The sequence below is a fragment of the Otolemur garnettii genome, unplaced genomic scaffold (assembly GCF_000181295.1).
Source record: "Otolemur garnettii isolate 467f Iridium unplaced genomic scaffold, OtoGar3 scaffold00019, whole genome shotgun sequence".
Taxonomy (NCBI): Eukaryota; Metazoa; Chordata; class Mammalia; order Primates; family Galagidae; genus Otolemur; species Otolemur garnettii.
Genome location: NW_003852414.1, coordinates 4,895,540 through 4,921,013, shown reverse-complemented (window position 1 = coordinate 4,921,013; position 25,474 = coordinate 4,895,540). Strand labels below are relative to the sequence as shown.

Sequence of the window (25,474 nt, the reverse complement as noted above, 5' to 3'; positions counted from 1 at the left end):
GTGCAGGAGACAGGGAGACCATGGTGCAGCAGTGTGCTGTAGAGACTGACACCGCTCTGGCTGCTTCAGGCCAGTGCAGGAGACAGGGAGACCATGGTGCAACAGTGTGCTGTGGAGACTGACACCGCTCTGGCTGCTTCAGGCCAGTGCAGGAGACAGGGAGACCATGGTGCAGCAGTGTACTGTGGAGACTGACACCGCTCGGGCTGCTTTAGGCCAGTGCAGGAGACTGGGAGACCGTGGTGCAGCAGTGTGCTGTGGAGACTGACACTGCTCGGGCTGTTTCAGGCCAGTGCAGGAGACTGGGAGACCGTAGTGCAGCAGTGTGCTATAGAGACTGGACAGCACTTGGGCTGCTTCAGAGAATAAAAACACTGTGTCATCTCTTAAATCTCTTAAAGCCAAAGATTGGCTCTCTCTTAATCCCATAGTTACACATTTATTGAGGTAGAAATGCAGTTAGTAATCTTTTTAACTATAAATCATTATTTAAGCCATTTTCTAAGAAATCATATAACTGAACTAACTGAAACTGTTTATATGAGGATGAGTCAGACTAAAAGTACAGGAGTTCCCTGTTATCTGTGGGGGACATGTTCCAAATCCCCCACAGAGTGGACTCCAGAAACTGCAGAGAATACTAAGCCATAGAGAGAGAGAGAGAGAGAGAACCTCTGTAAGTTGACCACTCACATGACAGAAGCAAACTGGTCAACATAAGGAACTAGGCCTACTATACTGATACATACATGTAGTACATGTCCAGTCTGTGAAAAGCAGGTCAACTTAAGGAGGTGGTCAACTGCAGAGTTTTTACTGTGTGATATTTTTTTCTATACATTCATATACGTTCATACCTATGAAAAAGTTTAGTTTGTTAATTAGGTACAATAAGAGATTAACAGCGGTAACAATGAAATAAAATAATTATAATGGTATACTGTAATAAAAATTATGTATATATAATCTCTTTCTGTGTCAGAATATCTTATTGTGCTATCTTCACTTGATTTTAGACCATAGTCGACCATAGGTAACTGAAATCATGGAATGTGAAACAGTGGATAAGGGGGGACTACTCTGCAACTTTAAATAAACATTATGATAGATTTTTTAGGAGGGTGGCCTTGGAGAAGTAAAGTTTTCTTTTTTCCTTACTTCATCATTAATTGAGATATAATTCATTCAACTATATTATTTTCTGTTTTCTTTATTAATAAAAGTATGATTCTAAAACTTGAAAGAGATATTGTAAGAATTTCAGACATTCATAGGATTTTAAATTAATAAAGCAAAAAGACTTTTTACCAGAACATTAAAAAAACTAGTGGAATTCATTTTTTAGTTTTCAGTTAATATGTCATAAAAAATTCCAGAATAATTTTGTGTTCTCCCAAGATAATTTCTTATTTAGAGAAGCCGTATAAAACCTTTGGTGAAATTGCTTTTCTTTCATAAAGTAAAAATTTCTTTTAGTAAAAGATGATGAATGCGACTCAGACGCAGAAAATGAGCAAAACCATGATCCAAATGTTGAAGAGTTCCTGCAGCAACAAGACACTGCTGTCATTTATCCTGAGGCACCAGAAGAGGACCAGAGGCAAGGCACGCCAGAAGCCAGTGGTCACGACGAAAATGGTAAGTAGACCTTAACTGTTGTTTTCCTTCTCTCTTTAAAGGATTATTACTTCCATTATTTTTTTCTCTATTATGGGAATCTATTCTATAGGGAACATTTTTTGAGGACCAAAATTTGTTGCAGGTGCTTATAGAGGGTAATCTATTAATAAAATGGATTAATAAAATAGGACATCATTGCAATAACAAGAATAAATTATTGGCTGTCATGTGCATAGTGGTAATGCCACCACACATGAACTACCTAGAACAGTGCCAGGACGTCAGTGTCCATTTGTTCACATGGCAGCAGGCAGTAGCAATGAGAACTAGGATGACCCTTACTGCCCTTTGATTCTTTTCCACTATTCTTTTAGCCAACAAAAACATTGTTGTCTGGGTCAAAATATGCTAACCTAGGGGAGATAATGGTTTTTCTGGATCTGCTGAAGTCCTCTCTGATACAAACAGTCAACGTATAGAATAGGGAAAATGCAGTAAAAATGAGTTCAGACTCTTCTCAAAAGAAATAGGCTCCTTCTGCCCACCACATACTCACACACTATAAACACATGAAAATAGCATGCAAATGCTCCTATAAGAAATTTGACGAACAATCTGTACCAAAACTAGGAAGTCACTTAAAACATATTTAGGTAGCCCGGCCTTGTGGCAGGCACCAGTAGTCCCAGCTACTTAGCAGCCTGAAGCAAGAGAATCGCTTAAGCCCAAGAGTTTGAGGTTGCTGTGAGCAGTGATGCCACAGCACTCTACTGAGGGCAACATAGTGACTTTTAGGAAGATGTTAACATCTTAACTCTGATTTTATTTTTCCGCAATTTTTAATTGAGTGGAAATATTTAGTTTAGTGTTCAAATAATCAACTTCGAAGTTTTGGGAAGAAATAGAGAAGGATGACATTAAATTCTTTTCAATTTTTTGAAATAGTTGAAGGAGAATTTTTGTTAGTTCTTCTTTAAAAGTTGGGTAAAATTTAGCAGTGAAGTCCTCTGGTCCTGGGATTTTCTTTGCTGGGACACTTTTTATTACTGATTCAGTCTCATTACTTGTTATTAATGTGTTGAGGTTTTCCTTCTTTCTTGATCCAATCTTGGTAGGTGGTATGTGTCCCAGAATTTCTCCATTTCCTCTAAGTTTTCCAGCTTGTTGGTTTGTTCGCATATAGTTGCTCATAATAGTCTCTGATGATTTCTTGTATTTCTGTAGTATTGGTTGTAATGTCTCCTTTGTTGCTTCTGATTTTGTTTATTTGGGTCTTCTCTCTCTTCTTGGTTAGTCAGTGGTTTATTGATTATATTTATCTTTCCAAAAACTTTTCATTTTGTTGTTCCTTTGTATTGTTTTTTAAATCTTTGTGTCATTTGGCTCTGGTCTGATCTGTATTACTTCTTTCCTTCTACCTACTAATTTTGAGTTTGATTTGTTCTTTCTTTCCTAGTTGCTTAAAGTACATCATTAGATTGTTTTGTTAAAATCTTTCTACTAATTTTTTTTTTGATGTAGGTATTTGTTGCTTCCCTTTTATAAACTTCCTCTTAGCAGTGCTTTTTCTGTATCACATATGTTTTGGTATGTTGTGATTCAGTTTTCATTTGTGTCAATAAATTTTTAATTTCTACCTTTTCCTTGATCCAGTGGTCATTCAGGAGCATGTTGGTTAATTTGTACATATTTGTATAGTTTCCAAAGTTCCTCTTATTATTCACTTCTGATTTTATTGTGGTCTAAGAAGTCACTTGATATTATTTTGATTTTTTTCTGTTTATTGAGACTTCTTTTGTGTCCTAACATACGGGCAGTCCTGGTGAGTGTTCTCTGTGCAGATAAGAACATATATTCTGCAGCTGTTGAAAGAAATGTTCTATAAATGTCTTTTAGAGCCATTTGTTCTAAAGGACAGGTTAAATCCAGTGATTATTTAATTTTCTGTCTTAATTATCTGATACTGACAAAAGAGTTTAAATATCCCCAACTGTAATTGTGTTAGGTTGTATCTCTCACTTTAGATCTATTAATACTTTTTTATATACCTGGGTACTGCATTTTGGGTTGCATATATGCTTAGAATTGTTATATGCTCTTGTTTAATTGATCCCTTCATCATTATACAGTGACTTTGTCTATTTTACTTGAAGTCTGTTTTATCTAATATAAGTATAGCTACTTCTGCTCACATTTGGTTTCCATTTGCATGCAACATTTTTTTCTACACTTTCACTTTTGTCTTTATAGGTGAGGGGATTTACTTGTATGCAGCATATAGATAGATCATTTTTTAAAACTCCATTCAGCCTATTTTTTTAAGTGAAAAGTTTAATCTGTTTACATTCAAGGTTTTTATTGATATGTGAGCATTATACTACCATTTTATTAATTGATTTATGGCTGTATTGTGTATCTTTCTTTTGTTCTCTCTGATTGTTTATTGTTATGCTTTGGTGGTTTTCTTTAGTGGCAACATTTGAGTCCTTTCTGTCTACCTTATTTGTGTTTGCTGTCAATGGATTTTCTACTTTGGTGCATTTTTTTGATGGTAGATATTGGCCCTTTACTACCAGGTGTAGGACACTCATAAGCATTTCTTATAGGCCCAGTCTTAATGAATTACCTCAGCTTTTGCTTGTCTAAGAAAGACTTTATTTCACCTTCACTTAAGAAGGATAACTTTGTCAGGTATAGTATCCTTGGCAGGCAGATTTTTCCTTCAGGCCTTTGTATATGTTATCCCGTTCTCTCCTGGCCTGTGGATTTCTCCTAAGAAATTCACTGTTAGTCTGATTGAGTTTTGCTTATAAACGACTAGACATTTTTATCTTGTTGTTTTTAGAATTCATTCTTCTTTGACAGTTTAGCATATTGTGTCCTAGAGAAGACCTTTTCAAATTGCATTTATTTGGGGATCCCTGAGATTCCTTTATCTAGATCTATAAATCTCTTGCTAAATTTAGGGATATTTTTATAGATATTATTTTATTAAACAGATTCTCAGTCTCTCTCATTTTCTCTTTGCCTCCTAAGTCAATGGAAATTCAAATGTTTGGTTGCTTTGTGGTTTCCCATATGTCAGTACGATTTGTTAATGAGTTTTTATTCTATTTTCTTTATTTTTGTCTAAGTTATTTCAAAAGACCTGTCCTAAAGTTCTGAAATTCTTTCTTCTGTTTGATCTAGTCTATTATTGAAGCTTTCAAATATATTTTGTATTTTATTTGATAAACTCTTCAGTTCCAAAATTTCGGTTTGGCTCTCTTTTATGATATGTATTCCATTGGTAAATTTGTCATTCATATTCTGAATTGTTTTACTAATTTCATTGTATCTGTCTGTGTGTTGGTATCTCACTTAGCTTTTTAAATCTTATTTTGTACTCTTTTTCCAGGATTTTATAAATTTATTTTTGATAAGAATTTGTTTCTAGAGAATTATTGTGTTCCTTTGAAGGTGTCATATTTCCTTTTCTTGTTTCCCCCATCCTTACTTTGATATCTGAATATCTGGTCACTTCTTCTAATTTTTTGGATTTGCTTTCATGGGAAGGATTTTCCCTAAAGATGTATTTGTGGTATTGGTTGAATAGGGCACTTTGGCTTTGCTTGGGGTACATGCTGTAGTGTAGCTTTTATATTATTTCTTTGTCTCTAAACCATGTCAATGGTATCTGTAATTTCTTTGGTGGCTTATGGTACCGTGTTAGTGGAGGCCATGGTGAAGTTTTTCTGGGAGTGAAGATACTAGTGGCCTGTTCTTGGACCCCAGTGGTGGCAGTGGCAAGCCTGTCTTTGGACCCCAGGGTAGTATATGCTGGCACCCAGTGTTAATGGGACCAAATGGGCAAATTCTTGGGCCTCCCGACAGCTTTCTCAGGTGACAGTAGTGGCAGCAATGTGCCAGCTGGGTGGGCACATTCTCAGGCCCCTGGACATTCTCAGGTGTGGGTTGGGCAACAGCAGTATTAATGGTGAAACAACTTCTGGTCCTCCAGCTGTGTTGGAGAACTGGTGTTGGTGGTGGCTATACCAGGCGGAACAGGCTGGGCAGGCCAGTTCCCAGGCTTCCTAGTGGCTTGTGCAGGTGGGTACCACCTGTGATTGTACCAGGTGGGCCCAACCTCAGGGCTGAGGAGTGGTTAGGTGCCAACACTGTTGGTTAGGATGGGTAATCCTCAGGCCCTGGAATGGTCTCCTCATGCTGGGAATAGGGTGCAGAGCTGGGCCAAACAGACCTATCCTTAAATTTCCTGCTTGTGTGTACAGACATTGGCTGTGGTAGACAGGACTATGGTGATCCGCAGACCTCCAGCAAAATGCTCAGGTCGGGGCTGCAGCAGTTGCACTGTGGCCCTGCTACCATAGAAGACAGGACTGCTTTTAGTGGCAGCAGGTATAGGCAAGTAGCTGGGAACATGCTTCAGCCTGAAGTGGTGGCTATGGGCAGAGTGACCTGTCTTCAGGGCCCTTGTAAATGCATGGCAGCTCCACAGCTCGGGGCAGTGGGGTTGCTGGCAGTGGCTTCTGCTTTTTAGCTTCAGTGGTAGTAGCATGTGCATGTGGAGGAATCTCTCCCTGGGGCACATGAAAATGCACTCAACTTCACTGAGTTGCAAGCACTACCAATAGCTCAGTAACCAACAGCAGCGGTGGTCCATGGGCAGGGGCTGTCAGTAGGGCTCCAGGAATGTGAAGATTTAGGGACTACTGGACTGTTAGGCTGGTCTCTCACAATGGCCCCGTGCTGTAGCTGCTCAGGGATTGGGGGTGAACTCCCTCTTTGGAGCAGTTTGCTCCCTATGTTAGTCTCAGGGCCCAAGAGGGTTTCTTCATAGCAAATATTTCAGAAGTCTGCAGTGGGAATGTGGACCGCTGGGGTCTCTCATTTACTCTTTCCCTGAATTGGGAAGCCTCTGCAGGTTTCTAGCTGATCCTGATACAGCAGGGTGCTTGGGTCCCTCCTCTTTGCTTCATGGGGTGCCTGTCAATCTCCTTTGAATTCCAGTATTCTCTCTTAGATGATCTATTCAAAGTGTAATTATCTACTCATTGTTTTGGCTCTATTATGGAGGAGGTGAGTACCAGATGCCTCTAGCCAACCTTTTTAAAGCCCCTCCCTCAATGTAATTGAATAGCTATTTAGAGTTCAAGTGCTCAGTCTATTATCTGCAGACTAGTGGTTAAGGCAGTCATTTAATTTATATGGACTTCAATTTCAATGAAGTTGTTATATATGTTTATAAAGCATTTGGAGAATTTTATGAAATTATCTTTGGATATCTATTTTTCTATAAGGAATTCAAAATGCAAGTAGAGATGATATTTACAATAGGATATCACTTAGGAACTTATTTCTTTAGAGAAATAAGTCAAATACAAAAATCCCCTCTTAGTTAAACAATAGTAATTGGCAAAGTGTTACATTTTAGGATTGTCAGGCTCAGACAGATCTGTGTAAAAACATAGTTCATTCAGTAAACTCTAATTTATCCATCTTGCCTTTGTTTTCTGAAAGTTATCTATAGCCATGCATATACAATTATACAGCAGATTTGTCAATTATTTATCTTTCGGGGAAAGAACAAGAAGGATTACACATTGGGGGTCTCTGGCCCCCATCACACTTTCTCCCCTGACCCCATATACCTCCATCTTAGTCTGAACTCCATCATGTGGCCATACCCACCTGTAAGGGAGTCTTGGAAGCATAGCCTGACTATATATTACTTACTATTTCGTGAAAATTACTTTATCGTATCATTCAAAATCAGAAGATTCAACAGTAAAACATCATAAACAATGATACAGACGTTACCAATAGAAAGATTCCTTTGTAGAGTACAATTCTACTTTAATATGTACACATTTACAAATTTAATCTACATTTTGATTTTACTTTCATTTTTCTTTGTCTAGTTAACCGTGCAACAGAAGGGAAGAATTATGGTTTAGTGGAGAAGAGAGTGACTTGAAGGTTACATAGTCTATGTTTTAATCCTGACTTCATTTTTCTGAATCTGTGACTTTATTTAACCTTTCTGGGCCTCACATTTTCTTTCTTTCTTTCTTTCTTTCTTTTTTTTGACTAGCTCTCCTTCTGTTACTCGGGCTGGAATACAATGGTGGGACCATAGTTCACTGCAGCCTCAAGCTCTGGGGTCAAGTGATCCTCCTGCCCTCCAGGCAACTGGGACTTTGGCCCATGACACCATGCCCAGTCAATTTTCTTTTTTAATTTTTTATAGAGTTGGGATTTTGCCTTGTTGCCTGGGTTGGTTTCAAATGCCTAGCCTCAAGCTATCCTCCTGCCTTGGCTTCCCAAAGTGCTGAGATTAAAGGCATGAGCCACCACACCCAGCCACATTTTTTCATTTATAAAGTAGAAATGATATCATTGTATTGTTTTGAAGATCAAAATATAAAGTGGAACATATAGCATAGTATCTGGAACATAGTGTAGAGACTCGGTGAAACTTTGGTACTGTTTTCTAAAAGCTTAAGTTTATAATGTATGATTTGTTTTACAGGAACACCAGATGCATTTTCCCAATTACTCACCTGTCCCTATTGTGACAGAGGCTATAAACGCTTTACCTCTCTGAAGGAACACATTAAGTATCGCCATGAAAAGAACGAAGATAACTTTAGTTGCTCCCTGTGCAGCTACACCTTTGCATACAGAACCCAACTTGAACGTCACATGACATCACATAAATCAGGAAGAGATCAAGTAAGTGAATGACTGTGAGAGATTTACTAGCTTTCTAAATTTTGAGGACTCAGCCCTCAGTGGAAGGCTAGGGTTTTAATGTATTTAAAAATTAAAAGGACAGTACCTTATCTATAGCCTTATAAAAGTGAGAGTGATTATTTATCTGAAGTATTTGGTCATTTCTGAGTTTAAAAGAAAGTATAAACATTATTTAGAGGTAACTCAGCATGTTTTTTTTTTCAGGTAAGATCTTTGCATCTTGATAGAAATATTTTGCTTATACCAAAACAAATAATTCTCCAACTTTAGAAGATTTCAAATTGCATTCCACTAAAATGTTCAGTGTAAGAAAAATAAATATTAGTTACATAAACCACATGGCACTAACCAAATTGAGAGTAAAGTCAACCAGTGAAGTTTAATTTTTTTTGGACTAATGACTACTTTATTTAATCTCAGCATAAGCTACTATGGGTTTTTTCCTATACTAAGGGGATTTGCCTCCTCTAAGAATCTAATGATTTATATTTTTTATTTTAAAGTCTCAGTTTTCATATGGTTTATTCTACTTCTACATCACTGTCCCCCAGTTTCTGGAAGTTACATTTAAACTGTTGAACTGTAATGGTAAGTTACATTTAAACTGTTAGCACTAAGGATTGAAGCCAAAAAAGTTTTTGCCAGTTGTCCTTTTAAAAGCTCCTGATAAGTATCCACAACTAAATTAACTTTTACTTAACACTAACTTTAAAAATCAAATAAATATTCAACTACACAGGGTCTGTGAGGGTTTATGTCAAGGCTGGGGTAGTTCAGTTTCTTATACCAAAGAATTACGAATATCTACACGCCCAAGTGTGTGAGAACTTTGTTCTGCATATGTCTCTAACAGAAGCCTCATTTCCCAGAAAGAACAAGTTAGAACATTTGCCAAGACAATGGCTAACTCAAACAAAAAAAGAAAAAAAGAATAACAGAAAAAGAATTATTGAACAGGGGGTCAACCTGTTGGCTTAGGACTTTGGCAACAATACTCATGAAACAACAAGATAATGGGGGGAATGGCAATCATTGAGAACAGAACCAAGATTTCACAAGGTAATGGTGAAGTCCATGAAGGAGCACTCAAAATTGGAGGGAGCACCATGAGCAGGAAGGAATTGGCACAGAGGACAAACACCCGCTGCTTACCTAGCACCCTACTGAGGAATCTCACCAGGGACAGAACTGTGGTTCGTCTGTCTCAGAGCCCTGATAGGACCGCAGTGTAGGGAAGGCTTAGCAAGCGACCTACTCCTATGACATTTAGGAAGCAGACGCATTAGTAACCATACAGTCTATGGTGGAGCCCTTGACGGAACAGGTGATGAAAGCAAACGGTGCCATTATGAAAACAAACAGAATCTCTGATGAGTATGAAAGCCAGTCTTGTGACAATGTTTGTGCCAGGTACAAACATAATGGGTTTTATGTGTAGGTGGGTCAGACTGAGGTCAGGAAGGAGCTGTGATGAATGTGGAGACCAATAATGTGAGGAAATAGAACTGGGAGGTCTGGGAAGCAATGTTGTGAGGCAGTAAACTAAAGGGCAGATTGTCTATCTTGCTGGCCTTTGAAAATCATACTGCAACTACAAGATAAGCATTTCCATGTCTTACTAATTTATTTATTCAACAAATATTTGGGTTTCTATTATATTCTGTGTTAGGTTCCGTTCTAGGTGTTAAAAGGCACAATAGTGAAAAAGACAAAGTCCCTGACTCTAGGGAGCATGTATTAGAGGGTGATAGGAAACACCAATGAGATAATAAACAGGCAGGAGCAAGAAAAATACAGCAGTGATGAAAGCTCCTAGTTTTTACAGGGTAGGGAGACCTTTTCTGGGAATGGGACATCTGAACTGAGACCTAAATAAAATGAAGGACCCAGTCCTGGAAGGTCGGGGAAGGGCATTCCATTCAGAGGGAATGGAGTGAAACACGAGAAAGCCTCAAGGCCAAACCTGCCAGGTGTGCCCTAGGAACAGCGAGGAGGCCAGTGTGAGTAGAGGGGAGAGAGGTGAGGCCAGTGATTTCCTGGTAGCCACACAAGAGAGGGCCCGCATAGGCCAAGTCAGATGGGGAAGCCTGTGAGGTTATTGGGGCTTTTTTAAGAGAACATTGACTTTTGGGTAGAGAATAGATGAAAAAGACAAGAATAAATGTGGGAAGACCATTTAGAGCCTATAGCTCTAATCCAGGCTAGACGTTCTGGTGGCAGACAGAGTGAGGAACACTGGATTCAGAGTGTATTCAGATGGGTTGCTGATGGATTGGGCAAGGGTATAAGAGAACAAGATGAATCAAGGGCAACTCCACGTTTTGAGGCCTGTGCAATAAAGAATGAATAAAGATGCACAGGAAACACTAGGGAAAGAGTCAGTTTGCAGTGGGAAATTAAGTTTCGTATCATGCTAAGTTTCAGATGCCACTGACAATATCAGAAAAGCAGTTGGCTATAATGTCTGGAGTTGAGGGCAGAGGTTTAGAGATATAAATAGGTATATAAATGCCATATGTTTGGTACTCTAAGCACAGATTTGGATGAAGTAGGGCCCAGCACAGAAAAAGTACTTATTCTCTTTCCTTCCTATGTAAAAGACAGCAGAAGGGAAATTCCAGATAGGGTGAGCATGAAGCAGGTTTCAAGCCTTTAAAAAAGATAGAATCTTAACAGTCAGAATTAAAGGGAAATATAGCCAAGGAGTAAGAAATAGCGTAAACCAGAGCAAGGAGAGAGAGGGGAGCAGCATGTGCAGCAAGCGGTGACTTGCTAAATTACTGAGGTGTGGACGTCTCGTGGAGAACTGGTGGAGAATCACCCAGCAACTCAAGGGCAGTCATCTTGGAGTCATAGACTCAGAATCTTTATGCAGGAGTGAAGGGGAATCCTTCAGAGTTTCATGAGTAGGAGAGGAGTTGGTACAGTTCAGTGTTTCTGTAAGATTAATCTAAGTGTGAAGACTACATTTGAGATATATAAAAATGGGAATTTGTTAAACCAGACAGATACTAGAAAAGTCCACATTTGGCTGAAAAAAAGAAAGTATTTTTTTAAATCATCAGATTTAGAGTATGTTTTGGAAATATTAAACATTTACAAGAGGCAAGATAAAGTAAGTACTAGAAAAACCTGCCTTTCCCTTCTATTCAGAGACTTTGCTCTTCTGTTGAGTAACTGTGCTGTATTGTTTATAATAAAGTGTGACTCTGAAACTTTCAATGAGAATGTGGAAATTTTTCTCTGTATCACAATTCTTTTTCCCAGCATCACCATCCTTTTGAGTAGTAAATTCAAGATTTAGTTAGATTTTTGTAACTGCTACAAATGGAAGGCCTTAAGAAATAACACAATCACTGAAATCGCCTGAAACATTACTTCTAGCATAGTAGATATTCTTCAGTGAAGTTCTTTTGCTTTGTAAATAAAATACCAATTTTTTTCTTACAGAGACATGTGACGCAGTCTGGGGGTAATCGTAAATTCAAGTGCACTGAATGTGGAAAAGCTTTCAAATACAAACATCACCTTAAAGAGCACTTAAGAATTCACAGTGGTAAATATCAATTTGCTTTCTACACCCTGAATGTCATAGCATGTGTGGTACTAAATAAATTCCTCATAGCATGAGATCCACATACATGATCAGGAACTCCTCACTTTTCTTTTAGGATAAAAACTAATATGGAGAAGCTTTCAGTAAATAATTGATATCTTAGTAGATTTCTTTTTTTGTAGAGACAGAGTCTCACTTTATCGCCCTCGGTAGAGTGCCATGGCATCACACAGCTCACAGCAACCTGCAACTCCTGGGCTTAGGTGATTCTCTGCCTCAGCCTCCCAGGTAGCTGGGATATAGGTGCCCATCACAATGCCCAGCTATTTTTTGGCCAGGTTTGAACCCGCTACCCTCAGTATATGAGGCCAGTACCCTACTCACTGAGCCACATGTGCTACCTTTATATAATTTTAAATTAAAATTACTGCTCTAGTAAAGGCATACAAACCTCATATTAAATAATTTTGAAAACAAGACAGAAACAAGTACACAAGGAACGAGCAGTGCAGAGGAGTTTTGTGTTCCATGATCTGGCCTAAATTTGCATTAGCTTTTGAAGCAGTGAGTGGCAGCACACTGTCAGCTCATACTGAGCTCTGGACCATTCACATTTACAACTTGATTGAGACTTGTTTTTAATGCAGGATTCTGCATTTAAATTTCAACATCTTATTTCTAGACTAGTACTGTGTTATGATCTATGCTTCCCAACTTTGTATCATTTATAGATATGATAGATTCTCCTTCATGCAGTGTAACAAAAGGACAAAATAAATATTACTCTAAGGTTTATTTTATTTTCCTTCTTCTACTCCAATTTCAACATTTGAAGAACTCTCTTGAATTAGGTATAACTCTTATTACCTTCAAATCATCTCTGCTAAGAAGACAGGCTATTAAAAATATATTATTGATGAAAACTGTTCAATAGTATAGGAGCTAAAAATTGGTTTCTGTGGCAAGCTGACAACTTCTACTTTTGAGAAACATTAATCGATGTGTGAAAATAAATGAATGTTTTGGTAAGAATCTTGGTTTTGAGCATTTTCAAGTGGTAACTTCGGCTTATTTAAGGGTTAACCTCAATGAGCAAACAACACTTTTAGAAATGCAGTTCCAGAATAAAACAGAAATCACCAACCTCAGGAGGCTGAGGCAAGAGAATTGCCTGGGCCTAACAGCTGGAGGTTGCTGTGAGCTGTGTGACACCACAGTACTCTACCGAGGGCGATAAAGTGAGACCCGCTCTCTACAAAAAATAAATAAATAAATAAATAAAATTATATGAGAAAAATTAAGAAAGACCAACATGAAGTAAATGTATTTAAAAAATTTGGATATAAAGTCCTTTATATCCTGTTAGAAATGGACCACAAATTAGGCTCTAAGACTTAGGATGCAAAAATAAAACAGCAATCAATAACCAAGACTCAGAGTGTCTGTGAGTAAAAAGAATCATTTGCTAGAAAAGGACAACTATGCCTGATACTGAGTCCCCAGGAAATGTTCCTTAGAGCATTGTAAAGAGGAAAGAACAAAATGCAATGTATTGATAACATTATCCTCAGAAATATCTATAAAATCATACAGCAAAAAATTTAATAGTTTTTTTAAAAAAATCAATAGAAGCCAGTGATACTTCAACAGAGTACAAATTATAAAAAGTATTTCTCCAAGGTGCCCTCTTGCTTTTAGGCCAAGTAGACAGCTCTCTGGTGGTCTAGCTTATTCTAAGGGGAGGTTTTCAAGCATGCCTTACCCAAAGTGTCATCTCAAGACTGGTGCCAGTCTGCAAACCATTCGTTACTCATTACTGAAGAGATAAATACAAAAATTGAGAGTATTTATGAACTATTATACCAAGACATTGCTGTGATGTTTTATTGGTCCACAGCAGATTGGAAATCTAAAACAAAAGAAACCAAAAAAACAAACTGGTCCTTCATCACAGGTAGTTTAAAAAGCACTGTTTAGAATATCTAATAATGGATGAATTATATTTCCTTCAGGAAACCTCTTCAATTTTTTTTAGATGAGTTTTTAAAAGATATTGAGGGTCAGGTCCAGAATGATACTTCCTACAATTACCTACATTGTTGCCATGTCCTGATACTATAAAATTTTAATAATGAACCCTGTGTATAATGATGTGTGTTAATAATTACTTAAACTCTGAATGTAGGCACTGAGCTATGATGAGAAGGCTACCTTACCTCAACTCAGATTTGAGACAAAAGAGCACCTGCCCGTGAGCTACCGTCCTCTCCAAAAAATAATTTTGAGTTTGTTTCATGGCCTTAGTAATAATAGCCTAGAAAATGTTTATTACATAAGATGCAGTCAAACACCCACCTCAGCCATTAAAAAAAAAAAAATCTCAGTATTTACTGTATATCCAGCTGTTAGTAGTGAAACTGCCTGATGTAAACACCAGCCTAAACTAGTTGCACATCTAAACTCAGTAGATAAACTAGTTAATATGCTTAAGCTATAAACCATACAGCTATAAAGTTAGAAACCAAGAGTTTTCTAACAAACATAGTGAGTGACTTTGGGTTTTTTAGAATTACTTGGTAGACTTTCTGGCAATGATAAAATAGTAAGGTAATTCCCAACAATAATAATGATAACTAGCATTTATAATACTGTGTTCAGCTACATGTTAATTATTTGTATGTATTAATTCATATACTCCTATAGGGTAGATTCTGTTATTTCCTCCCTTTTACTGATGAAACAGTTGAATTTCAGAGTACTTAGTTAACTGGTCCAAGATCACTTAGCTAGTATGTAGCAAACTGGGGTATGATGTGGTCACTGACTCCAAACTCATTGCCTTACCTATTATTCTCCTCTGTCTCCCTACTCATAAAGATTAATTAGTCTGTATTATAGATGTTTATTTTCCTAGGTCTCTAACAGGAAAATTAGCATGTAGTTAACCTAAAAATGTTATCAAGTAATTAAAAATGTTAAACTAGAGTTATACTAGAATATTTCTCTTGTTTTACCTCTATTGGAAACGTTGACCTGATGCATTCTCAGTATTGAAATCCTATTCCAGACATTTCATTGGAAAGATATTGATAAGCTGGAGAATATCAGAGGTAGGTTAACAAGTAGGTACGGTTCTGAAAATCACATCCTATGAGGAGTGTTTGAAGGACCTGGGTAGATTAAACCGGCATAAGGGAAGTTTAGGGATCCATATGGCAGCTTTTTATCAATGTGAAAGGCTGGCTTATGGCAGAAAAGTTGCACTTGTCCCTGTGGCATTAGAAGGGGAGACTAGGCCAGGGAAATAGGCAGTTTAGCAAGCTGACTCAGCCTCTCTCTCAGTAGAACTGTTTTATAAAAGAATCACTAACACTTGATAAGCATACTAAGGGTTTTACTATGTAATCTCATATAACCTCTCTAACAATCCACTAAGAATGTTTCTGCATTTATACACCAGAACTCTGAGACTTGGAAAGGTTCAGAAAATAGCATGTGACAGAGCCGGATTTGATCCCAAATCCTTGGTCTTTATCTGAACCAGATATGACCCTCTTGAACAGGGCTGTCCTCTAGGTTATAACCTCCTATTTACTAGAGGAGTTGAGAGACCAGCTGATGTCCAGGGTGATGTGAGATGAGCTCTTTATTGAAAAGGAGGCTGTACTGGAAGGCTTCATTTTAATTCTTAAAAAGGAAGAGGGGAGATTTATTTTGATACTGAGCAGACAAATCAGCATCACACTTCATAATTCAGCAGTGGGCCTTTCATTCATCCGAAAGAGGCCTCAGGAGCATCTGTGTGACCTACCCTGTGGTAGATGCAAGGGACAAATGGCAAGCAAGACCCGGAGGGTCCACCTTACTGACTCTTACCATCTGTAACACGGAAATTACAAATTAATGAACTGTAACTGTATAGGAACTAAAATGACAAATTAGGTTTGTATAAATATATTCCATGGGCCTCACACTTTTCACCACTTTCTCCCAAAGTACTCCTGATGGCCAAGGACAATAAATGCCTTGTATCCCTGGAGAGTCTAGGGAGGCAGCTTGAGCAAGACCTCCTCAAGCAAGAAGCCTCTTGACATGGTGGTGTTTTTCTAACGCCACAAATGTTAGATACAAACATACAAATGATACAAATGTTGCATTTTTTCTCCATCTGTTTTAATATAAAATTAATGTCTTATGGTATCTACTGTACAAAAATTGAAACTGGTCACTGCCCAGCTGCCCACAGTCATGGCCATTGCTGACCAGAAGGTGCTTTGCATACTCAGTAGGACTTCCATCTCGGGGGTCCCATTTCATAGGCCAATACTTTACAATAATACTTTATATTTAAAGTTTTCCTCACGTTAGGAAAAGTCTTTTTCAAGAGAATTTATGTCTACAAGAATTTTTATCATTCAAGGGGTGATATTCATACTTACTAAGTCTTCTGGGAGATTTTCCTTTTCTTCCTTCTAATATTAATTTCTCCTACAGATGGTTAACTAGAGTGAAATATATTAAACTATGTATGTAGTTCAGTGAAACAAGATAAGAAAAAAATTACTTGAAAGGGTAAATATCATTTTTTTTTGGTTTTTGAGAATTATTTGAAGTTGTAAAGGTTGGCAGAAATACTTTATATGTGTGCTGAGAAGAGTCCCTGATTGGCTGGCATATGTAGTTCAGACTAAGGTTTTACTAGTGTTTATAACATTTTTGTAGGTTTCGAACTTACAATAATGATTCTAAATAAAATAGTATTCCAAGCATGTAGGGAGATCTCCTTTTTAAAATTTCTATTGCTTGTTTTAAGGAAAGTGTGGATACAAAAAAATTATATTTAATAATTCAGCGAATATAATTTTTTTGTTTGTTTGTTTAGGAGAGAAGCCATATGAATGCCCAAACTGCAAGAAACGTTTTTCCCATTCTGGTTCCTATAGCTCACACATAAGCAGTAAAAAATGTATCAGCTTGATGCCTGTGAATGGGCGACCAAGAACAGGACTCAAGACATCTCAGTGTTCCTCACCATCTCTCTCAGCATCACCAGGCAGTCCCACACGGCCACAGATACGGCAGAAGATAGAGAATAAACCCCTTCAAGAACAACTTTCTGTAAACCAAATTAAAACTGAACCTGTGGATTATGAATTCAAACCCATAGTGGTTGCTTCAGGAATCAACTGTTCAACCCCTTTACAAAACGGGGTATTTAGTGGTGGTGGCCCATTGCAGGCAACCAGTTCTCCTCAGGGTGTGGTGCAAGCTGTTGTTCTGCCAACAGTGGGTTTGGTGTCTCCCATAAGTATCAACTTAAGTGATATTCAGAATGTACTGAAAGTGGCCGTAGACGGTAATGTAATAAGGCAAGTTTTGGAGAATAATCAAGCCAATCTTGCATCCAAAGAACAAGAAACAATCAATGCTTCATCCATACAACAAGGTGGCCATTCTGTTATTTCAGCCATCAGTCTTCCTTTGGTTGATCAAGATGGAACAACCAAAATCATCATCAACTACAGTCTTGAGCAGCCTAGCCAACTTCAAGTTGTTCCTCAAAATTTAAAAAAAGAAAATCCCGTCCCCACAAACAGTTGCAAGAGTGAAAAGCTACCGGAAGATCTTACTGTTAAATCTGAGAAGGACAAAAGCTTTGAAGGGGGAGTGAATGATAGCACTTGCCTTCTGTGTGATGACTGTCCAGGAGACCTTAACGCACTTCCAGAACTAAAGCACTATGACCTGAAGCAGCCTGCTCAACCCTCTCCACTCCCTGCACCGGAAGCTGAGAAGCCCGAGTCCTCTGTCTCATCAGGTACTGCAGATGGCAATTTATCCCCCAGTCAACCACCTTTAAAGAACCTCTTGTCTCTTTTAAAAGCATATTATGCTTTAAACGCACAACCAAGTGCAGAAGAGCTCTCAAAAATAGCTGATTCAGTAAACCTACCACTGGATGTAGTAAAAAAGTGGTTTGAAAAGATGCAAGCTGGACAGATTTCAGTGCAGTCTTCGGAACCATCTTCTCCTGAACCAGGCAAAGTAAACATCCCCGCAAAGAACGATAATCAGCCTCAGTCTGCAAATGCAAATGAGCCCCAGGACAGCACCGGAAATCTCCAGAGTCCTTCGAAGATGACAAACTCTCCCGTTTTACCAGTGGGATCAACCAGCAATGGTTCCAGAAGTAGTACACCATCCCCATCACCTCTAAACCTTTCCTCATCCAGAAATGCACAGGGTTACTTGTACACAGCAGAGGGTGCACAAGAAGAGCCACAAGTAGAACCTCTTGATCTTTCACTACCAAAGCAACAGGGAGAATTGCTGGAAAGGTCAACTATCACTAGTGTTTACCAGAACAGTGTTTATTCTGTCCAGGAAGAACCCTTGAACTTGTCTTGCGCAAAAAAGGAGCCACAAAAGGACAGTGGTGTTACAGACTCAGAACCAGTTGTAAATGTAATCCCACCAAGTGCCAACCCCATTAACATTGCTCTACCTACAGTCACTGCCCAGCTGCCCACAATTGTGGCCATTGCTGACCAGAGCAGTGTCCCATGCTTACGAGCAATAGCTGCCAATAAGCAAACCATTCTGATCCCCCAGGTGGCTTACACATACTCAACTACAGTCAGCCCTGCAGTCCAGGAACCACCCTTGAAAGTGATCCAGCCAAATGGAAATCAGGTAAGCAATCCCCCCATCCTGAACCTGGCTAGTAAAATGCTAGTTTGACTAATTTCATTTAACTCTTTCTGATAAAAATCAGTCACTGTAGAGCCAACTAAGTCGTTACCAATGGTCATGGCATGATGTCTTCTATTGTTGGCTAATCCAAGATACTGTTAACCTATTAAACTTCGAAATGTTGTTCTACTTTGAAAAATGATTTATTAGCCTCGGCTAAATATCTATCTGAAGTTAGAAATAAAAGAGAAAAGAAAAAATAATAATGGATTTCTGTTTCTATAGCTAAATTCCTAAAATTAGTAATAGTTTCTGCCTTGATTATGATCATTAATGAATAAAAATGTATTCCTTCCCATTCATAAGTTCACTCCAGGCAGATTTGGCTATCACTCTTATGTACTAACACCTCTTTTCATAAAAGGCTTTAATTAAATAAGAATTAAGTATACAGTGAATGTATATAGTGAATTTACTGATTGTATAAGCTACAGATAAAATATTTAGTCATAATTAATATATATGAGGAAATATGGCTATGAGCCTCTATATGGGTCTTCTCTTTCACGATAATTAGTGTTAACCAGAACAATATTTATTCTGTCCAGGAAGAACACTTGAACTTGTCTTGTTCAAAAATCTATGGTAGTTTTACATAGAGCTGTCATATGTCTTATTGTCAAGGCTCTTTCTGTGCCATTAATGTTGATGTTTCCCTCATTTTTTTCCATCAATTTCTGAAAGAATCAAATAAATGCTAGAGATAAATTTGATCTTTCATGCAAATATTTGCATAAAATAATAATTTCAATACCTTGCTTAAATGTATATTTGCTGCTTCTGTTTTCCTTTAAATATTGCTCCTGATTGGGTTTTCTACAATTATGATAACCTTTGTTTTTGCAGTTTTTGGCCGGGGCTGGGTTTGAACCTGCCACATCTGGCATATGGGGCCAGTGCCCTACTCCTTTGAGCCACAGGCGCCGCCCCAATTACGATAACTTTTGAGAAAAATTTTCACATGAACAGTGAAGTCATCTAAATTTTTAGTGTACAGAACACTTTGCAGCCTTTGAATAGGAAAAGAGTGACCCTCAACATTTCACATAATCACATGACTAGCCCAAATAGCAATGAAAACAGAGTCAACTCACAGATGACTCAGACAAATGGCTACACCTCTCCTGCTTTATGAAGCCGTAAGAAATGTTCTGGAAAAGCCTTCAACTTTTACAAAATTTGTGGGCTTAGAGGCGACAGAATTCAATAATCCAGAAAAAGCAAAAAGATCTCAGAAACTTAATTCTTCAACAGGTTCCCTACAGGATTATTCTACCTACAAGACAGCCTGCTGCCCAAAATTATCCCCTTGACACTGCCTGAATGTTTTATATTCCACTGGAGTTCTAAAGACTCATTTTGACTAGCAGATATTCCCGTTTAAACATGTAAACCCTCCTGCATTGCTTTTCCAACTCATTACGAAAGCAGAGCAAACCTCTCCCTTTTCAAGTAGGCCATGGAAGTTAGTTCCAAGAACACTGACGTTCTGGGGGTTACAATTTAAAGACCAATTTAAAAAAATAGCATCTTGATTTTTGCTTGAGGAAACACAGAATTAAAAAATGAAGGTAAATGATGCAGTTAGTAATCGCGTGATTAAGAAGCATATTCACAAGCTAAAACTTTCTGCAAATTTCTCATAGTATTGATTTACATGGAACCAAGTAAATTTTGTTACTGTGCATTTTAGATTCTTTCTTTCTGCTGTCTTTCCTGTCAGTACCAGTTTAGACGTGTATGGTTTTCTAAAGTTTGGACTATATCCTTTCCAGCCTCACTCTTGTCTATATCAGCCCCACCTACGATCTACGCCCACTCTTGCAGCCCACGCGCAGCGCCGCATGCTTGCTTTGGTCAATACATTCAAAGTATAAGTCAAAGTCATTCTTTAACCCATGTTTTTTTAATATCTCTTACCTTTTGATTTTAAATTAATTTTTTTATTCTTTTATTCCTTTAGGATGAAAGGCAAGACACTAGCTCAGAAGGAGTATCAAATGTAGAGGATCAGAATGACTCTGATTCTACACCACCCAAAAAGAAAATGCGGAAGACGGAAAATGGAATGTATGCTTGTGATTTGTGTGATAAGATATTTCAAAAGAGTAGCTCATTATTGAGACATAAATATGAACACACAGGTACGTCAAACGTACTATCCTTTTTTAAAGTGCCTGTGATACAATATACTGAAAAATGCTAGAATAAAAACTAAAGTTCTTAGAATTAATTTTCTTTTTGTTTTCTACTTCTTTGATGTTGCCACATTCATTTATCTGCCCACTTCTACCTAGTTCTTAAGGTGTGTGCCTTTATTTTTGTTTTTTGCCCTAAATATCCCTTTACTGACTTAATTCCTTCGGGCTGGCACAGCATTTATTCTGTCCATATTCATTTAAAATGAAATGTGCTGGTATAATAAAAAACAGTAAACTACAGCACCCAGTGGGCTAAAATGATAGGGAGACAGGATCTGTCTCCATGAAATAAACAGCTGCTTTGGAAGCATGTAGCCTGCTGTCCTGGAAAGTCACAGGGTTCTGTCCTTGTCACTTGAAGATGTCATGCAGACTTTCTGTGTTTACAAAGGATAGTGCTTATGTCCCTTTCAAGTCTTGGGTACTGTGATTCTTTCACAAAATACACACTTAGTGGGCTATTTGAAAGGGATCTTAGCATCATTCTGCTAACAACTGGCTCTCAGAAGGGTGGAGGAGACTGATTTGAAGTATTTGCAGGTTTTTGTGACGTGAATACTCCCACAGTGGCTGATTTCAAGCTGGGTGATGTCAGTCAACTTGCAGGATTCCTAAAGATTTAGCAGTAGATTCTGTCCAGCCAGTAAAGACTGACTCCAGCACACCCTGTGTCTCTCCAGCATGGGCTGCTGGAATGGCCTGAGCCGTTTGTCATGAGCTCTTACAACTCCTGCCCTTTCTTCCCTGCCCCACCACCAGCCGTTTTAGCTGTACTATCCTTGCCTTTCATATTTCTATCAACTATTTTAATTCATTTCCAACTCTTGTGAGAAAAGATACACAGACTTTTCCTCCATCAATCTGTAGATTGAAAGATACCTGCAGTGACACTTGGACACTTCTTAGAGTTAAAGCTAATATTACAATAGGCAAGTTGGATCTCTCAAAATAAGCTCCTTGTCACTCATTCCTCTGGATGTTTTCATGGGGATCTCAGAAAAATTAGAAAATCTCCTTTGTCTTTGGGCCCCATTAAAGTATTAGCAAATACTAAAATGAAAACTATATATGAAAAATACACTAGTCCTAAAAATCAAAAACATGGTGTCTGCATTTGTTAGTGCTAACTGGGTGATAGCAGTGAAATTGGATATTGTCAGTCCTGAGATGATCACGGTGCCGGTTCTTCCCCTGTCTGGGCAGCAGCATTCCTCTACCCTCCAGGGGCGAAACTGGTTTCTCAGGGGTCAAAATAATCTGAGATATTACAGTGGTTTGTGGTTTCTCATTGACTTCAGTATATACATTACATGTTGAGTTTTATCATCCGTAAAAGGTATATATGAAGCATGAAAATTTCACTGGGGGTAGAGGTTGTGACTAAGAAGAAAATGTCTAACAGGGCTCTAGGTTGGGGAGTGATAATGAAAAAACCAAGTTGAGAGGAGCCCCAGTCCCCTCCTGCCCAATACCTTCCGGAAGCTTCACTTGCTCAGTTTTGCATAAGGGTGTCCTGATGCTTGTATTGTTGGCGTTTCAACCTCATACAGCTCCTCCCTTGGCCTTTTAATTGCAAAGCAGAGTATAGGATACTACATTTGGGGGTATAAAGGACAAACCAAATTATGTTACAAAGATTTCTGGACCTAGAAGTTTTTTTATTTTTATGTTTTTATGAAAGGAACAACTATTTCCTCTCCACAAACTAAAGTGCCCCCAAAGCCTTATAAGGATTTAATTTGCATAATGCCACCATTTATTTCAAAGCTGTGTTCTTATTTTGCAGGGAAAAGACCCCACGAGTGTGGAATCTGTAAAAAGGCTTTTAAACACAAACACCACTTGATCGAACACATGCGGTTACATTCTGGAGAAAAGCCCTACCAATGTGACAAATGCGGAAAGCGCTTCTCACACTCCGGGTCTTACTCTCAGCACATGAATCACCGCTACTCGTATTGCAAGAGGGAAGCGGAGGAGCGCGACGGCGCGGAGCAGGAGGAGGCGGGCCCCGGGGTCCCCGGCGAGCGCGGCGCCAGGGCTTCGCCCTCGCAGGGGGACTCGGACGAGAGGGAGAGTTCGACAAGGGAAGAGGACGAAGACAGTGACAAGGAGGAAGAGGAGGAGGAGGAGAAGGAGATGGAAGAGTTGCAGGAGGAAAAGGAATGTGGAAAACCACAAGGGGATGAGGAAGAGGAGGAGGAGATGGAGGAGGAGATGGAGGAGGAGGAGGCAGAAGAGGCGGAGGAGGAGGAGGGAGGAACAAAAACTGAAGGTCCCGTGCAGGCCGAGGGAGCTGCCGGCCGGGCGAGCAGCCTGGAGCAAAAAGTAAGCGAGGATAGTGAGCAGGTGTCTGAAGAGAAAACAAATGAAGCCTAATAGTTTTTCTAGAAGGAAAATAAATTCTAAATTGGTAATGAAGTTTGTTCTATATTACCCATGCTTTTCATGGAAACACAGTAACCTGTATGCTGTGATTCCCGTTCACTACTGTGTAAAGTAAAAACTAAAAAAAAAAAAAAACACAAAATACAAAAAAAAAAAACAACAAAAACAAAAAAAACCATACAAAAAAAAAAAATATCCAGGTGTGCCTGAACTTCAGACCTAGTAATTTTTCATGCAGTTTTCAAAGTTAGGAAAACGTTTGTAACAAGAAGCAGATTAGAAAACTTAAATGACTCAGAGAACAAAGATTAACAGGTTAAAGGAAACTGATTAGATGAGCATCTGGCATTGTCTTCTTTTATCAGTATTATCATTCTTATGTTGGTTTATTCTTAAGCTGTACAATTGGGAGAAATTTTATAATTTTTTATTGGTAAACATATGCTAAATCCGCTTCAGTATTTTATTATGTTTTTTAAAATGTGAGAACTTCTGCACTACAAAATGCCCTTCACAGAGAAGTCTAATGGAGTTCCAAACCATGCTAACTACCTTTTATAAATCCAAGCTAGAAGGTAGTGATTTCTAATATTTAGACGTCATAGTAGAGCATATTATCATTTAAAGTGTATTGTTAGCCTTAAGAAAGCAGCCGGTAGAAGAACTGAAGTTTCTTACTCATGTCGTGTAAAATGGAGTTCACAAGATTGTCATTGAGTTCTGATTGCAGGGACTAACAGTGTTAATACTGGTAAGGACAGCGAAGTCGTCAAAATCAGTGTCTGTGATTGTGTTTGAGTACGTGGTAACAAATATGAAGGATATGACATGAAGCTTTGTATCTCCTCTGGCCTTAAGCAAGACCTGTGTGCTGTAAGTGCCATTTCTCAGTATTTTCAAGGCTCTAACCCGCCTTCATCCAATGCGTGGCCTACAATAACTAGCATTTGTTGATTTATTGTACAAATTCCCAAATAAAACTTAAAACCACTGACTCTGTCAGAGAAACTGAAACACTGGGACATTTCATCCTTTAATTCCTCAGTATTCATTTTGCGTTAATTGACTTTCAGAGTTTCTCTACAGAAACGAAAGGGAAATTTTCTAATCTGCTTTATCCATGTACTGGCATTTCAGACATGGACATGCCATCGTTATTTGGCTCATAACTGTTTCCAAATGTTAGTTATTATGGACCCAATTTATTAACAACATTAGCTGATTTTTACCTATCAGTATTATTTTATTTCTTTTAGTTTATAGATCTGTGCAACATTTTTGTACTGTATGTCTTCAAACCTGGCAGTATTAATACCCTTCTTACTGACATATGTACTTTTAGTTTTAGAAAACTTTTATATTTATGTGTCTTATTTTTATATTTCTTTATTTATTACACAGTGTAGTGTATAATACTGTAGTTTGTATTAATACAATAATATATTTTAGTATGAAAATTTGGAAAGTTGATAAGATTTAAAGTAGAGATGCAATTGGTTCTCTTACATTGAGATTTGATTTAACAGTGTTATGTTAACATTTATACTTGCCTTGGACTGTAGAACAGAATTTAAATGGGAATGTATTAGTTTTACAACTACAATCAAGTCATTTTACCTTTACCCAGTTTTTAATATAAAACTTAAATTTTGAAATTCACTGTGTGACTAATAGCATGATATGCTCTGCAGTTTTATTAAGAGATTAGCCTAACCATAAAACTCTCATTTCCTTAGTAAGCCAAATTAGGATTACCTTATATAAACAGTGTTGGGAACAATGTTTAACATTTTGTGCCAATTTGTTCCTGTATTCATGTATGTAAGTTACAAATCTGATTCTTCATTTTTAAGTTCCTTGTTACACCATGGTCATTTTCTAGTTTTTTACCAGACTCCCCCATCTCACAATAAAATGCATCAACAAGCCTGATTTGCTGTCATTCTTTGAATCATTATCAGTATTTTCTCTGAAAAACTCTCCGTGACAGAGGTCTTTTACTGTCATCCGCACGTGGTTCCTTCTGAGCCGAGTTTGTGTGACACAAAATGTTTCAGACACTTATCACTAAATCATGGATTTTCTTACAGCTAGAAACATTCTTTCTAATGTTTCTGGACAGGTTAGAATTGACAAGTATAGGCTTCCTCAGACACTTTTCCTTCTTCCTGAACCCCCTTAGCGCCCTACTTCCAATCCC

At 38.1% G+C, this 25,474-nt stretch overlaps 1 protein-coding gene across 6 annotated transcripts in view; it reads left to right on the top strand.

Moving 5' to 3' along the window:
• Positions 1-25,206, top strand: part of ZEB1 (zinc finger E-box binding homeobox 1) — a 192,548-nt gene extending 167,342 nt beyond the window's left edge. For all 6 annotated transcript variants that reach the window (XM_003786728.2, XM_012803345.2, XM_003786726.2 and 3 more), the window contains 6 exons: positions 1,477-1,638; positions 8,153-8,355; positions 11,827-11,932; positions 16,815-18,625; positions 20,649-20,829; positions 22,673-25,206. In XM_003786728.2, the coding sequence (XP_003786776.1) occupies positions 1,477-1,638; positions 8,153-8,355; positions 11,827-11,932; positions 16,815-18,625; positions 20,649-20,829; positions 22,673-23,265 (3,056 nt within the window). In that variant the 3' untranslated portion in view covers positions 23,266-25,206. The remainder of the gene's footprint in view (positions 1-1,476; positions 1,639-8,152; positions 8,356-11,826; positions 11,933-16,814; positions 18,626-20,648; positions 20,830-22,672) is intronic.
• Positions 25,207-25,474: the final 268 nt, after the last annotated feature.